The 17005-nt window shown below is 30.5% G+C and overlaps 1 protein-coding gene across 7 annotated transcripts in view; it reads right to left on the reverse strand.

Annotated features, from left to right (window-relative positions):
* Nucleotides 1-17005, reverse strand: part of LOC127727044 (solute carrier family 4 member 11-like) — an 80965-nt gene that overhangs the window by 21290 nt on the left and 42670 nt on the right. For 6 of the 7 annotated variants that reach the window (XM_052234450.1, XM_052234451.1, XM_052234452.1 and 3 more), the window contains 8 exons: nucleotides 9890-9974; nucleotides 9053-9176; nucleotides 7265-7477; nucleotides 5102-5183; nucleotides 3710-3832; nucleotides 3230-3343; nucleotides 1585-1717; nucleotides 145-218 (listed from right to left, as the gene is read on the reverse strand). In XM_052234450.1, the coding sequence (XP_052090410.1) occupies nucleotides 145-218; nucleotides 1585-1717; nucleotides 3230-3343; nucleotides 3710-3832; nucleotides 5102-5183; nucleotides 7265-7477; nucleotides 9053-9176; nucleotides 9890-9974 (948 nt within the window). Of the gene's footprint in view, nucleotides 1-144; nucleotides 219-1584; nucleotides 1718-3229; nucleotides 3344-3709; nucleotides 3833-5101; nucleotides 5184-7264; nucleotides 7478-9052; nucleotides 9177-9889; nucleotides 9975-11686; nucleotides 16056-17005 lie in introns of those variants that run through there. The other variant, XM_052234454.1, reaches the window with a different exon arrangement.

Raw genomic sequence — 17005 nt, forward strand, 5'->3', positions numbered from 1 at the left:
TCATTTGACAGAACCCAAGGAATTGGAAGACTGCTTTCACTACCTGTTGACTATGAGAATAATTTGTTGATTGATAAGAAAATTGATGATCTTTCAGAAAAATAGTGGCTCTATATTGAACTAAGCACACCATCTAATACCTACCTTTTACTGTATCTTTTATGGCATCAGCAGAAAATGCAAATACAATGAATAAGGAAAAGATTTCTTCTGTTGACCTGAAAACAGAGAATGCAAACACTATGAATAAGGAAAAGATTTCCTATGTTGATCTGAAAATATATATATTCTTTATAAGTGATTTTTCTACCATTTATGCTCAGCACTACATTATGTACATTTATAAGTTTATATTATAATAATATTAACCCTGTATGCAAAACATAACAATTAATGCTCCTTGCATAAATTTTCCTATTTTGAATGTTTTACTTGCACGTATTTCATTAGTTTTGGTACTATTCCAGCTATGTACATATGGCAGACTGAACTTGAAATATATCTCTAAAGATGACAAGTCTTGATATGTATCTTTTTGAAATTATATCGCATATGATTGGACTGTAAATGAAATCATGCAACCTTTTAGCAATTTTAATATAAACTTATAAATGTACATAATGTAGTGTTGAGCATAAATGGTAGTAAAATCACTTCCAAAGAACAAGGTTCACCTTTGGCCAAATATGGTCTTCAATTTCAACTTTATCATAAAATTTCAACATGGCTATAATTTGGTCCTTAAATGGATCTATTTCAAAAGCCTTACTTCTTTGTTAAAATAAATCTCTTCATAAGAGTACATTCTTGGCTTCAAAATCAGCACATTTTTGATATATTGTCATTTTTCGGACCTAAAAGCTTGAGGAAACCCATGGCCTCAGCCTAGGATCCAAAATGTTCTGTAACCAGGAGTTGCCAATGATGATATTGAATCCCTAGACTCAAACACTTTCTGGATCATGGGTGATGGCCAAAGTAAATTATGCTAAAAGCTGTGAAGAATTTTTGAAAATTTGACCAAAACTGACGTTACAACACAAATAATGCATACTTAAGGAGTTAATACTTTAGTTTTAATGTGATGTGCCAAAAAAAGTTATTTTGTAATAATAGTAATATCACAAACTATTTCTATGTGAAATTTGTAGTATTTTGGCCTGATTAACAAATATCAAAATAAAATTTGAACCCTTGTTGAACCTGCTCCTTTACTGAAACTCTGTCTATCTATTGTTTGCAATTGCCAATCTTAATTATTACAATGCTTGAGCAAACATCCAAGCAAACAAAGGAACCAAGTCAACCAATATTTTCCTTTACAAGTATTTTCATAATAGCTCCAAACTAATATTTCAATTTGTTTTGTAAATCAATTTATATTTACACTCAAGGTGATTTGGACCTTGCAATATAATGTGAGAGCTTGTCCACAACTGAAGATCATATTGTTGACCTATATGAAAGTATTCTATTAAAAACATGTAGTTGACTTCAATAATTAATTCTTTTAATTTCCTTTGAACTAAAATACAAATATCTATATAAGTTTTGTCACTATTACACCTTGTTGAATATACCTACCTTGATGAATATTTCATGAGTTTACTGAGATTAAAAACTGAATATATAATGAGAAAGAAAGCATTCCACAGTCCAACACACGCAAACATGGCATTAAAATCCAGTCCAAAATCATCTGATATGGAATAAATAACTGAAAAATAATATTAAGAATAAAATAATATTGAACTTCCTGTAAGATGTATGTGTCTGTTTTATCACTAATAAACTTATATCCATATTCCAGATTTCCAGATAAAAGCAAGAATATTTTGATTTTTTCCCCCAAAATGCTCATTGTGTACTGTGGCTCACATGTATACCATACAATTGTTTCCAGGATTGATACATAGTAGCCTTTGTTCATCTACGGTATACTAGAATTTTCCAAAAGTGTTTCCAATGGCGTATAACTCCTGTTAAAAATGTGGATAGTGGACACAAATGATGCCCCAGCTTGCATATCATATAGTTATAAAGGGACATAACTGAAGAACGGTAAAAGTGACGCTACCCAAATTTGAACTTGATCTGAGTTTTGTGGTAATAAGCATTGTGTGTAAGTCTCATAACATTTGGTTGAGGCTAACTTAAGTAGAGAACAGAAACTAAAAATTCAGCAATTTTTCTATTTGTAAACACGCATAACTTTAGAACGGTTGTGTATAAGTTTTATAACATTTAGTTGAGACAAACTAAAAAATTCAGCAATTTTTATGTTTATAAAGGGAAATAACTCAAGAATGGTAAAAGTGTCGCCACCTTATTTCGTACTTAATCTGTATTATGTAGTAATAAGCATTGTGTATAAGTTTCATAACATTTGGTTGAGGCAAACTAAAGTTAAAAAACGGAAACAAAAAATTTGTACTTGATCTTAGTTTTGTGGTAATGAATATTGTGTATAGGTTTCATAATGTTTGGTTGGGGCAACTTAAGTTACAGAATGGATACTAAAAATTTTGCAATCTTTAGATTTATTAAAGGGCATAACTCAATAATGGTTAAAGTGACACTCCCAAATTCAACTTGATTTGTGTTTTATCAGTGGAAGTCAAAATTAAACATTGCATTGTATAAAGCATTGATTGTAGTTGATTCATCTATAATCATGGACAAAGGAAGATAACTCCAATTTTAAAAATTACTTGATATTTAGAAGAAAATAAAAATTTAGCAATTTTTCCATTTATAATGGGCATAACTCTAGAACGGTTAAAGTGACGCCACCAAAATTCAAAGTTGATCTGTGTTTTGTGGTAATAAGCATTGTGTATAAGTTTCATAACATTTGGTTGAGGCAAACTTAAGTTACAGAACGGAAACCAATTTTGGGACGTACGGATGGACGTACAGACGTACGTACAGACGGACATGGGTAAAACTTAATGCCCCCACCGCTACGGCGGGGGCATAAAAATAATTGCTCATAGCAAATTTTCAAATTTGTCTTAGATATTATTGTAAGCCACATTCACAATTTTTTAAGCATCAATGTGAAATGTAGGTGCAAGAGCTTTGACAATATTGATTTTCCATATATTTTCTCTGAATTAGACTCCAAGGTGAGGCAACCAAGGAACAATTTATCACATTATGTTTCTAAAAAAAGTGATTATATAGCAAAGGAATGTTTCCGTAAGAAAGCATGTCTAAATTTACTTACTTTTTGTGTACAAAGCAAGTGGTGCTGTGGTTAAAAGTACAATTAATGGCTGTCCTCCAAATACTGCAAACAAAAGTCCTCCCAGACATTGTGAGAACAAAATTTTCTGTACACCTGCAAAAGACATGCACTTTTTAAATCATATCACTTTAATATAATCAATACAAATTTTTAGAGGAAAATTGTGTAAGATATCTTCAATTAGTTTTAACTGTGAAGTTGTATAGATGGTAAGTTTCGAGAAATAGCTCATTTTCTCTTTTTTTAAGAACTTATATTTTTCTATGTTATTTTTTCATTAGGAGTTGTGAAGACTTTCAATAAGCTTTTCTAAAGAAAATAGTATTTCTTCTCAAAGATTTAAAATACCAAGCATCCTGTCTCCTATATTTAATTTTTGATCAAGACAGGAAATATTTGTGAACAAATATATTGTGAGTTTCAAAATGGACATTTATTCTAACTGTTAATATATGTTACCTATAGCACCATCTGTGTTACTGTCATTTAACATTCCAAATGCTATATTGGGTAAAACACAGGCAAAGTACAAGAAGAACGTAGTTGATATGACTTTGTGTATTGTTCTTTTGCCAAAAATACCTGAAAATAAGCATTAAAATTACCAATCAATATGTATGCACTCACTTGTTTAAAAAAACAAAAATGGCAACTTAAGACATCTATATATATACAGATTTTGCTTTAAACACCATTCTTTTAGTTTATAACCCTGATAATCCCATACTTGTCACATAATGATGTAGAGATTCATATTTTATCACATCTTAACAATTTTTCTAGTCTAAAAAAAAATCAATAGTATATTTGCAACATTAAAGCAAATGGTTGATCTTACAATCATTAAATTTCACTTTTGAAACTAAAAGGTCATTAAAGCAATGGTTCATTCAAATAAGTCCATTATTTTCGGAGGAGGATTTTTTATATACATTCCTTAAAGTTCATGTTAAGGTTTTATGTAAATTGAGTTTTATGTTAGCTGATAATTGGTGGGAGCATTGAATTTATTCTGAATGTGGACTTTCTAATAACGGTTTCTTAAAATTGATTCAAAATGATCCAATGACAGACAGGAAAATGATGGGGACAGTAGGGTTGATTCCTATTTACTTTGTTTGCAGGTGGTTTAAATAACCCAGTTATTAAGATGAAAGATTTGTAAGATCTCGTTCCCTTCATTATGCTATATACAAATAAACATGTCCAAAATAAACCTTGCGTTTACTAGAAACTTGTTGAAAAACTTGATGCTTACCCCACACATTACTTTTTATTCATCCTTAATCAGGACCTAACATGAATGTTCTATGGTAGTGCAAAGAGTATTAACAAAAGACCTATGTAATGCTAACTAAATCCACAGTCCAAAAGGAGTTCTGTTTCATAGTATTTGTGTAATAATAACTTGAAAAAAATCCAAAACTAAATCATCTTATTACCATTTCATAAACATTTAGTACCAGTACAGAAACAGAAATATATTATTGTGTTAGTGGATTGCTGTCTGGTTAGATTATCACATCTTTTTTTCTAATCTAACCAATAAATTCTATTGGTAAGAGCAAATTTAGCAAATATGAAGACATCTTTGTATGTATGATTTACTGTAAATACAATTATTGCAAGCTTTTATTTTTGCAATTTCGACATTACAAACCAAAATGTGAGAATAATTATTGTGACGACAGGAAACACTGCATATACCTCCGATTTCAGAATGCAACAGATTTTTATTATTGCGATACTCAACCAGTCGTATTATTTGCAATAATAAAAAATCACAATAATTTCTGATTTAAATAGTAATCAAAGACATGAAAGGTTTTAAAATAAAGGACCACTCCTTACCATCTTTATAATCTGACCAGTAATGTGGCAACCGTCTCTTCAGATCATTGATCATACCTCTACCTAAGGGACATTTTGATTCCTGAAAATATAAATGCATATGATTAATCCATCCAAAAACATAGGCAATCATAAGAGTATAATGATAACTGACTGTGTTATCTTACTATTATAGAAGAACAAGAATATTTGTCCATAGGACACCATTCTCTGCTCACACTATGTCCATGTTCAGTGAACTTTGTAATCAGGGTCAAAATTGTAACTTGTCAGATAGTTTATAAAATAGAAAAACAAAAGATATGGGGTATCCATCCATGACATAAAATCATTTCATGCACAGCAAAAAACACACAAAAAGCAAAGGAGCAGTGCTTTTATTGCTGTTCTTCATCAAAGTCACAGTTAGGCCTTCAACACGGAGCAAAAATAAAAAGTTCATCTCACAGTGCACATGTATACTAAGTTGCACTTAACTACCCTAACCAAAAACTTTATTGTGAAAATGAACTTTTTCTCACTATCACATTTCTATGTTCAGTGAATCCTTAATCAGACTAAAATAATTTTTTTTTTTAAATTATTCATCTATTCATTAATTTTATCAGGTTTGATTGTTTTGAATTTTCTTTTGAAAAAATAGAAGAAAATTAAATATTCAAATTGAAATCCACCTCTACATTATGAAAGGTAACCCACAGAGATGGATATGTTAATTATTTTCCAAAAGCTCTTAATATTTTTCGTAGTTTTTTGGAAGACTAATTTGTTTAACTAAACTTGCAAGACCTATTTTTCCAGTGCAGTACAGTTTTTTTTATTATTCATCAATCCTTCTTCATAACAAAAATGTACAAATGTATATAGTGATTGAAATAATGATAAAAAAATATAAGAGTTAGATGACATATTTTTCTGAAGACTGTTACCATTTTACTTCGTGTGTTCTAAAATTTTTTCTAAAGACTGTTACCATACTACTTAGTGTGTTTTAAACATGGCTCTGCTTGTCAGTCTAGTACAAAGCTGAGTCTCAAACTCATATCAATATGTTCTCTTCCTAAATAGGGTTGAAATGTTAAAGTTATATTTCCCACTGCAGTAAAAATTGTTAATTATCTCTAAACAGCTGTTATATATATGAACAAATGGTTCTTAATAATCATGTAAAAAAGAAAAACTTTGTTTGAAATCCTCCCCAATTTTATGTTTGAATTAACAATTTTGTCTTTGGCATGTACTTAAAATATTTCACACAAATAAATTTACTGCTAACATTTAGATGCATGTACTTTGTTAAAGAAACAAGTAAATGACTCATTTAATATGTAGAAAGCTTACATCAACTTAACAAAAAGAAAGCAAATCTATACATGGCCAAAAATTAGATATTGCAAAATTTCAGGAAGACATTTGGTCATTAAGAATTTGAATTTTGAAAACGTAATTTTTTTCAATTTCATAAAATTTTTACCATCTCAAGCACAATGAAAAACTGTTCCAAATCAAAATTTCATATTTTTCCCAAGTTTTTATTTAAAAATTTGATATTACAGTATTTGATTGATTGATTTTTGGTTGCTTAATGTCCATTGGCAAATATTTCATGCATGATCAGGACAAAAACAAATTAACAATAAATACAATAGGTAGGTCCTGTAATAGAGGCCGTCTGGGATGAAGGTCGGGGATACTTGGACTGCCACTGGAAAATGAGGGTAAATTGGATAGGAACAGAAATTTTGCCTTGCAACGGGCTACCTAAAGACCCCACAAAGAGTTATTGCAAGGGTTCTTAACATGCAGAGAGCACTATCTACACAAGGCATCAAAATTTAACATCCCCATTCTGACCAGATGTGGCTGTGTACTTGTACATCCAGCACAACCAAACAGACACCACTTTAGTAAAGGTTTTACATGTGACGTAATAAATTTATCATAAGATACTCTTTTTACCATGACAGTATTCAAGGATAATATTTTGGATTTTTTACCAACATTTAAAATTTAAAAATAATATAAGGAAAAATTTTGCCCTTAAAGATTATTTATAGATTCCTTTAAATTATACAGGGTAAAATGGTACATTTTGTATGTATAAACATTAGGTTTAATGGATGAGTTTTTACCTCCATCTTCTTGTGGAAAATCATAACTTACTTCAGCCTCATCCTTTTCAAAATCAGATAAGACAAGATGAGATTTTCTGTTTTCTGGAAGTCCTTGTTGTGAGCTTAGCAGCTTTGTTCTCTGCTGAAGTAACTGCTTGAACTCAGACTCTGTTTGCACTTCTAAAAGTTTGTGTCTGTAGTCCATGTCGAGAAATAATGTAGAAAATGTTCTGGCAGTCTCTAGAGCACTCTTCGTACTTTTCTGAAGAAAAGAAAAACTCCATTAAATGGGTGATTAATTTCAAATATAATGGAATATTTCCCTTAATCTAAAACTATGTGGAGGTTCAATATAACATTAGTTCTATGCAAAGGTTCCATTTATCTAAAGCTTTATACAATTATATCTGCCTATAAATTCACTAGAGACAACATACTGCAATATTGACAAAATTTGTGTTCTATTACAAAATAATGAACAACTATTTTGCATTATTTCTCAAATGTATGTTCTTAAAAGCTCTTTATAGGTTTTATTAGACTTAAAATTTATTGTTCAGACACTTGTAAATATCAGTATGTCTGATAGCAGAAACCCCATGACTGACAATGGCGTCCCATGATTAATATCAAATAAAATTGAGAAACGGGGAATGTGTCAAAGAGACAACAACCCGACCAAAGAGCAGAAAACAGCCGAAGGCCACCAATGGGTCTTCAACACAGCGAGAAAATCCCGCACCTGGAGGCAGGCTTCAGCTGGCCCCTAAACAAAAATGTGTAATTAGCAATAAATTCTGTAAAATATTCAGTAACTTTTATATTCCTGTTTATGCTGCAACTGTGCTATTTGTGCAGTCAAATTACATTAATCGTATAATCATTTGAGATATACCGCCACTGACCGTATATCATCTTGTTTGTGACGTTGATAATGTGTATCCGTTGAGTTTAACTTATGATGTTAATACAGAATACAGGTTCACAAACTGTTTATGTTGTCCGTTTCTAATTCAAATGATGGTTTTTACCAAAAATATTTTATTTTGAAATAGTTACAGTAGATAGAGGATAAGCATACATTTTCTCAAAATATAAATTTTATTTGTACTTAACGGAAACAGGATAGAAATGCTTGGCAAAGCCTAACATTCTACCTGTTTCTAAAGACTAGTTTAAATAAATCAATATATATCTGGACAATGTATGATTACTATATATATAACATAATGCTGTAGTATATTGTGGAAAACAATTAGCATTTCCATTGTAATTTAATCCTACAGATAGACTCATCACTTTTTTTTCAAATGGTTCCCTTTTTGTGCTCTTTTTGCATTTAAAAAGATTTCAATACCTACTGAAAACTGTATAACAATTCCCTTGCTAAACCAAATATATAATCCTTCCTGTATTTATTTATTACAAAATGTGACTTTGATAATGATGAAGTTGATCGTTTTGACATTCTGGCCAATTCTTACCAAAAGCTTTACAATTGGCATTTGTTAGTTCTTTACTAAGCACATAGCATTTAGGAGTGATAGCAAGGACCTGTCAGCGCTGAGTCAGAATAGGGTAGAGTAAGGTGGTTTGTCTTCCTTTGAACTGTTACTTTTAAGCTAGTATGTTAAAATTTTTGACTCAGTAGTTTGATCTTGTTCAAAGCAGCATATATTCATATATCGTATGCAAATCAACCTAAATATGATGTTTTATTTGCTTTTTGTTGTTATGAAATAATAGATAAATACAAAAAAAAACATCCTAAATAGAGAATCTATTTTCTACATATTTCAAAAGCATGTAAAGTTGATTGCTGAGTTTATAAACAAACCTCTACTGTAGGAGTAAGGACAAGTATAACTAGCTGGACTTCCTGACTAGTACTACCAAGATTTGCTGGATGTGCTAATCTGGCTATAACTACATGTCTCTTTGTTAAGTTTGATAGCTCACACCTACAATATCAAATAGTTATCATTCAAAGAACTACATAAATAACAGCATTTTCAGAACCATTTCTTTTCTCATTATCTAGTATAATTTTGTCAGGAACACTAATCACTACAAAAATCCTTCATTTATTTAATGAATACCATGGCAACTGATATTTTATATGGCATTACTATGAGCTGATTAGGTGCTTGAATTCATAATTCAAATTAACAACTGTGCTGTGAGTTTACTAAATTTGCTTTAAATCATAAATATCTCCATTAAAACTACTTAGTACTAAATTACTTTGCGTGATATTACTTTAGACTTTACTATTAGTTACTTAAAATGTAAAATAAAAAATATTTTATATCAACCAAGCTTTTGTTAGTAGTTCATTATTAACATTGCTATGAATAAAAAGGAGATTGGAGGTACAAGTCAATGAAAGAGGAACACATTGACACAGAAAACAGACTAGAGGTCAACATAAAGTTTCAAAAATACAACTGTGCTTCGGACGTGCAACTGTCTTAAATTATTTCATTTTATGTGTTCTATTTTTGATGCATCAAACTATTATGATGCAACAGAAACTAAACTAGTTTTAAGTTACATTTGCCACTGAATAAGCAGATTATTAGAACTGAAGAGGTTTTGAATCTTATACATTCCTATTGAACTTTAAACATGTGACCTAAGTTGTATAAGTGTGATATAATACATTGTGACTTACATGGCACATATCCATGACTGATCGAAATCAAAGCCACTGTCTTCACTGGTAGTTGTACCCTGTATTGTTCTACTCAGTGTGTGCACTGAAAAATATATCATACATCAGTTACAGAAATTTCTTCAACTTGAACTACCAAAAAGTCTGAATTATAAAAGATGGTTAGTTCTTAACTAAACTGAATTAGACTTCAATCCTTGAAATACAATACCAAAATATACAGAATTTAGAAAATGTCCCATAATTATAGGGCCATTCTTTCAACATTAGAAATTTGGACAAGATTGTGGGAGACACATTACAATAGAGAGACTTCCGTACATGTATGCACAATACATTCTATTATATTCTGTGTTAAATTTAATGCTCAGTGACCAGCATTTCAATATAATTAGCCAAAGGGAGGTAACTCAAAATATTTCTTTCACCTTGATACAAATATGTTCTACTTTTAACTTAACACTAACAATCATTAGCATTACTTGTCTTACTTCAATCTTCAGTTTTAATTGTAACCACTGATGTACACAATACAACAATATGTTATTAAGATGAAGTTTTTTGGACAAATACTCATAGAATATTATATTCTGTCATAATCTGTCAGTGAAAAATGAAATGATTAACCTTCAAAATGATTGATGTCATAAGCTCAAGTTGTTTACTTGAAAACCTGCAACCATTATATATCAGAAGCTTGCAAAAAACATATACTGTAACACTCTGGAAGGAATTTTTGGTAATGGATAGTACATTTAAAAACAAATCACCTCTCATGTCATTAGGACTGGCTTTCAAATCCATCACCTTTTATGTAATTTAAAATGACGCTGTTACATAAAAAAAAAGGTCAATGCATGAAATTGTTTTAAAGCTGCTGCTTTCAGGGATTTCAAGACATTGTTAAGTCTTTTATTATAGAATAAAGGGCTAATAAACTTGGGGTTAATTTTCAGCAAAAAGAGGCAACAATCTTGAAGAAATGAAACAGCATTTATTCTCACCACGTTTTCCTAACGAAATATAAAAAAGTTTGAGAAATATTAGTCTACACCTATAGTTTCACTGTAAACTGAAAATTCAATTTCATTTTAGCTTTTTTGCAATCTCAATTCCATTTAGCATTTCAATAGACACCAAGTGTTATTGATTTGTTTATTATGGATTTTTCATCCAACTGTCTATTGAACCTGGTCAACTGTTGTTTTTCCTAATACAAGTTTTCATTTCATTATTTGAACAAAACAGACTTATCTAAAATGCACTGTAAAAAGCAAAATCTAAGACAATAAATTCATTACATATAAAGCAATGTTCTGCTGCTACCAAGTTGGCCTAGTTTCTGTCACACTTTGCATTTGATGGAATGCTTTCAGTTTAATTACTGAAATAAAAGTCAATAAATACTCGAAAGACATTTTTTTTCAAATCTTAGAATACTTATTTGAAAAGGAACCATTAATTAAAATTAAAATGTCACCCAAAATTGGTTACCAAATGTCTAACAGGTGGCATGAAATTAAAATATTTCTTGCTGATTTGGTTTAACAATTCTCTATCTCATGTAAACATTCATTCATCCATTTCATACTAAAAGTTGACATTTGTAATGGAAAATTTAAAAGCTGTTGGAACAGACACATCTGACATTTCTACTTTACATAGACATTGTATGACAACTAACATATATCATGCATATGTAAATCATTAATAAAACTATTTCTGTATATTATTTAAGACATTTTCAGCTTTGCTGTTAGCTACAATTCCAACGTTAAACCAAAGAGCAGAACTTACTATTTTCAGATATGTTCACAATCTGGGCCACCTTATTAGTGGCAACACCTTTAGAATAGAGAAATACAAGCAACTTATCTTGCCTTTGTCATACTACTGTGGATTCATTCATTTTCATGGATAACAATTTTCATGGATTGAGAAAATATTGTACTTTAGTGCATGCTTTCGTGGAATTGCCAAATTAAATCTGCATTCAAGCCTATTTGTATTTTGTTGATCATTTAGATTAGTAATTCACCTTTAACCACAAAATCTATGAAAATTGGTATCCCAGAAATTATAAAAAATCTACAGTAACTAGGAAAGGCAATAAATATTCCTTTCCTCCATCTTTTTTCTTGAGGCACTAAAGGGACCTCAATACGTTACTAAAACCATCTTACAGATTTTGTTCTCACTGGTACCTATAACTGTGTGTTGATACCAAGGATTCTAGTCTTTTCCACTCCATTGTTTTAAACTGAAACCCAATTTCACTAGCTCTATTAAGATTCAAATACCCTCATGCATGGATTACATTTATCAGTGGAATGATGTATCAGAATTCATATAATCTTTATTGCATTAGAACATTTTAACACCTTTTCCAGAGCAATTTGTGAAATAAGGGAATGGAAAAAAATAAATATGTAACCACACAAAATATTTATAAAATTTCAATTTTGTCATTAAATACAAAATTTACTACTATTTCAAAATCACTATATATCTTTGAATTAAGGAGATGTGAGTATTTTCTGGACATAATGTGTATATATCCATATGGCCCTAACCATATGTGCAAGGTCCGGGTAATTAACATGATGAAAGTTGAAACGTTTAATCTTTCATATTGTTAATTCCTTAGGATAAACCTTCAAATTTTCATCAGAAAGAGTTTATAAAAATAAAATGTTCTGTTATCTAATCATATGTTAATCAGGGTTACATATTTAATAAACACGAAAAAAGTAACGATCCAGTGAATTTAAATCACAAGTTAGAGTAATAATAAACACAATTATACATGGTCATTTTGGATTTATCCTGAAGAATGACAAATAGCCGACTTGGGAAGATAACTTCAAGAAATATAAATGAACTTGCAAACAAGAGGTCACCTATTTTAATAATGGACGAAAAGGTCAACAAGATAAAAATTATTTTAATAGACATTAGTGAATGCAAAAAACAGGAACACAAGATTAAGACAAAACATCAAAGATGAAAAAGTCAGTTAGTAACTTGTGTCTTTGGTTTGGAAAATGAGTTGTGTGTACGATACAGCAAAAGTTACAATTCTTACACAGTTTATCTTTACTTAATTGTTTTAAACAAGCAATTGCAGTGAAATATTCTTGAGAACTCATCTGTGTCCAAAAAGTGTTTGTTATGTTTCTTACTTACGCCTCTTCTTATATCCTTTTAAGTTATGTTTTGTTTCTTGAACATACATGTTTGGTTCGTTACTTGCTGAACAAAAAGCATGCAAGTAGGATGAATGAGCATAGATCATTGGTTGACATTTCTCATGCATATTCAAAAAAATACATATGTGGTCCAAATACTCATATGGTCCAGCCTGATAATAACCAAACAAGTAAATACTTGTATGGTCTGACCATTCACAAATGGTCAGACCATATGCGTATACACATATGGTCCAGATACTCATATGGTCTGGAACAGGTACATGTCAATGAGATAGCAACAACAAAAATATCCTAAAGACATCTAAATGGCAACATTCCTGCATTATTACACATTTATAATATATATTCCTGCACATTCCCATTGCATACAGGATGAATTGCATAGTAATTGCACATTATTGCAAGAATAAACAGCTGCGCCATGAGCGCATGATACGCCTGTCGTCTTGTGTGTGATTTTTTATGCAATAAGCATTAATAGTTTCTGACATACGTCGTGACATGCGAAAACCCCCTTTTTTTTTTTTACAAAAAACTCAATATCTATAAAATAAAATTTTGAATCAAAACCAAAAAGTATACAGATTTTTAGATTAATATAACTAAGAAGTGTGTAAAATTTTAAGCAATAATCATAAATCGTTTTTGGGATACTGCACGACATGTGAAAACCCCCCTTTTAAAAAAAAAAAAATCAATATCTAAAAAATAAAATTTTGAATCAAAACCAAAAAGTATACAGATCTTTAGATTAATATAACTAAGAAGTGTGTCAAATTTTAAGCAATAATCATAAATCGTTTTTGAGATACGGCGCGACATGTGAAAAACCCCTCCCCCTTTTTTTACAAAATACTCAATAACTCAAAAATAAAATTTTGAATCATCACCAAAAAGTATACAGATCTTAATGTTAATATAACTAAGAAGTGTGTAAAGTTTTAAGCAATAATCATAAACTGTTTTTGAGATACGGCGCGACATGTGAAAAACCCCTCCCCCTTTTTTAACAAAATACTCAATATCTCTAAAATAAAATTTTGAATCATCACCAAAAAGTATACAGATCTTAAGATTAGTATAACTAAGAAGTGTGTAAAGTTTTAAGCAATAATCATAAATTGTTTTTGAGATACGGTGCAACATGTGAAAAAAAACACACACCTGTTTTAGTTACTAAGTCCTGTAACTCAAAAAGTTTTAATCTTTTTTTCACCAAAAAGTATACAGATCGTTTGACCATCATAAGAAACAACTATGAAGTTTCATGAAATTTGGATAAGTCATTCTCAAGTTACGGTGCGACATGTTTACGCGGGACAGACAGACGGACAGACAGACGGACAGATAGACAGACGGACACCGGACATTTGTATACCATAATACGTCCCGTCAAAAACTGACGGGCGTATAAAAAAATTGATCTTGAAGCATTTGATGAATTTAAGACTTTTCATTATGAAAAATTCAAACAAACGAAAGATTATATGGTGATCCCTGTAGTCATTGTGTGTCTAACAATAAGTTGATCTGTCAATGTTATTAAGGGGTTTTGAAATAGTCTAGCAAAGAATTGTCACAAATATTATGATTTGATCATAAGTATGGAGACTAAATTACAACAGTATTTTTACTTCTGATTTTCCATTTGATAGCAAAATTCTGAGTAACTTTGTGATTGAAAATTTTTCTATACCTTTTATCATAAATGTTTTTTTCTTCCAATTTCTCATTTCACAAATTGCATCAATTATATTTAGCAATCAGAGGCCATGGGGGGCACCCAGGCAGTAGCTGTTTACGTCACAACTATCCTGGTAACATACAGTGAAAACTATCTAAACCAAAACTAGCTGACTACCACAAAAGATAATGCATGTTCAAATTAAGAATAAGAAAGATTTCACTTTTTTAAAAGTATTCAGTTTGTGTTCTGAAGAAGAGGCAGGATTGTATTACTATTTACCCTAGAGAGCCCAGTTCTTTATAATAAGGGCCAGTTAATTTGATCAGGGTTTTAAAAAAATGGGAGAAGATACCAAGGAGAAGGGACCAAGAACCAGAAATTGAAGAAAAACTTGACAACAAAGTGACCAAAAAAAAAAGTCAACAAAACACTATACAGAAAACTAAAAATTGAGCAACATGAACCCATCAAACCCAGGGGGAATTCAGATGCTTCGGAAGGGTTAACAGATCCTGCTTCACTTGCTAATCCTGATAAAAATGTGTTGATTAGTCAAATCCTGTGATAAAGACATCATACAATAGCAGACAGGTAAATGTCTCTTCTCTTATCCAAAGATATTAACTTTAAGTTGTAATAAAGTCAAAGATTAGGGTTGGGCTTGGACAAAGGCTGTGCTAGGATAAGGGTTGGGGCTCACAGCAATAGTACAATAATGAGTAATATGTGTCTAAGTTCCCGGAAGTAAAAGAATGCCATTTGCATAGGTTGTTAGTGACAAACCAGGAATATCATAAGTACTGCAAATTTGCTCATTAATTTGAATGCGTATTTCGTGAATATAAAGTTAACTTTGATTGATGAGCCATTATTTGCTAGCTCTCATAAACTAAGAATCAAAATGGCTAAATGGGTTTTTCAATTCACATTTTGTTGTGATTGGCTAGTTAAAGTATTGTTACTTTTTTAATAGGTGGTAAACAAAAGTACATGTATTATAAGTTTTGTGGGCCAGCTGGCCCTATCGGAACTTTTCTTCATTGTCCTTACTGATCCTTAGTACGCACTCAATTAGTTTTTTCAATTGAATTGTTTCATATTTTTTATGTCGGGGCCTTTCATAGCCGACTATAGTATACAGTATGGGTATTTCTCAGTGTTGAAGGCTGTACGCTTGCCTATAATTGCTTAAATCCACTTCATTTGAACTTTGGTGGATAGTTGTCTCATTGGCAATCATACCACATCTCCTTATTTTTATATATATGATGTAACTTTACTGTATCATAATTTAAAAATTTGTAAAATTGTCACAATCATGGTGCATATTATATAGGAGATTATATATATTTTTCATATTTCATAAAAAAAAAACAAATATGATTGAAAATCGGTAAATAAGGATTAAAAAGGTTGACAAGGTTTAAAAATATAAAATACCAAAGGTTTCAACTAGCTTTATCTTGTAAGGTATGGAACCAACCTACCTGACATATTCTTATCATGAACTGGAACAAAATATAACAGAAAATAAACATACTATATGACTACTAAGCTATCACCAGTTTCAACAGAAAAAATTAAGTAGTGTTCTAGAAGATGAAATTAATCTACCCATCACAAATGATGTCACCTCTAACTCTACAAAACTATCAACAAAATCAACAAATTCTTTTAAAAAATTCACAGAAAGATAAAAAAAAATCTAAAAGTAAGTACATTTATTACATACAATCATGAGGATGTAAGCTGGATTGGGTGTATATAATTTACACAAAGATATTATGGTAAATGCAAAATTATAGATTTCAATAATTTAAGAGGGGGTCTTTCAGCAAACTGGCCTTATGTGAAGGAAAATAATAATAAAGGCAAGATATCCAATTACATTTGATGGCATCTTTGTATAATTATCTACATAAAATGTATAATAAAAAAGATGCATGGTGGTAAAAAAAAATTGTTACGTATAAACTATTGCTTTATTGATCAATAGATTATTCAAATAAATGAAGGTTCAGTGGGCAAATAGTTCTGAAAAAATAATGGTGTTTTCAATTCTTTTTTTTATTCCTACAAAGCCAGCCAACCTGTTGATGACCATAGTATATAAAAACCCATTAACCTTATATGTAGTAATGTAAAGATTAATCTATCCTAGAACCAAGGGAGAAACACATCTGGATCAGTTCATACAACTGCTGAAACATTTTAAAA

Source organism: Mytilus californianus, unplaced genomic scaffold (assembly GCF_021869535.1).
Source record: "Mytilus californianus isolate M0D057914Y unplaced genomic scaffold, xbMytCali1.0.p SCAF_19, whole genome shotgun sequence".
Taxonomy (NCBI): Eukaryota; Metazoa; Mollusca; class Bivalvia; order Mytilida; family Mytilidae; genus Mytilus; species Mytilus californianus.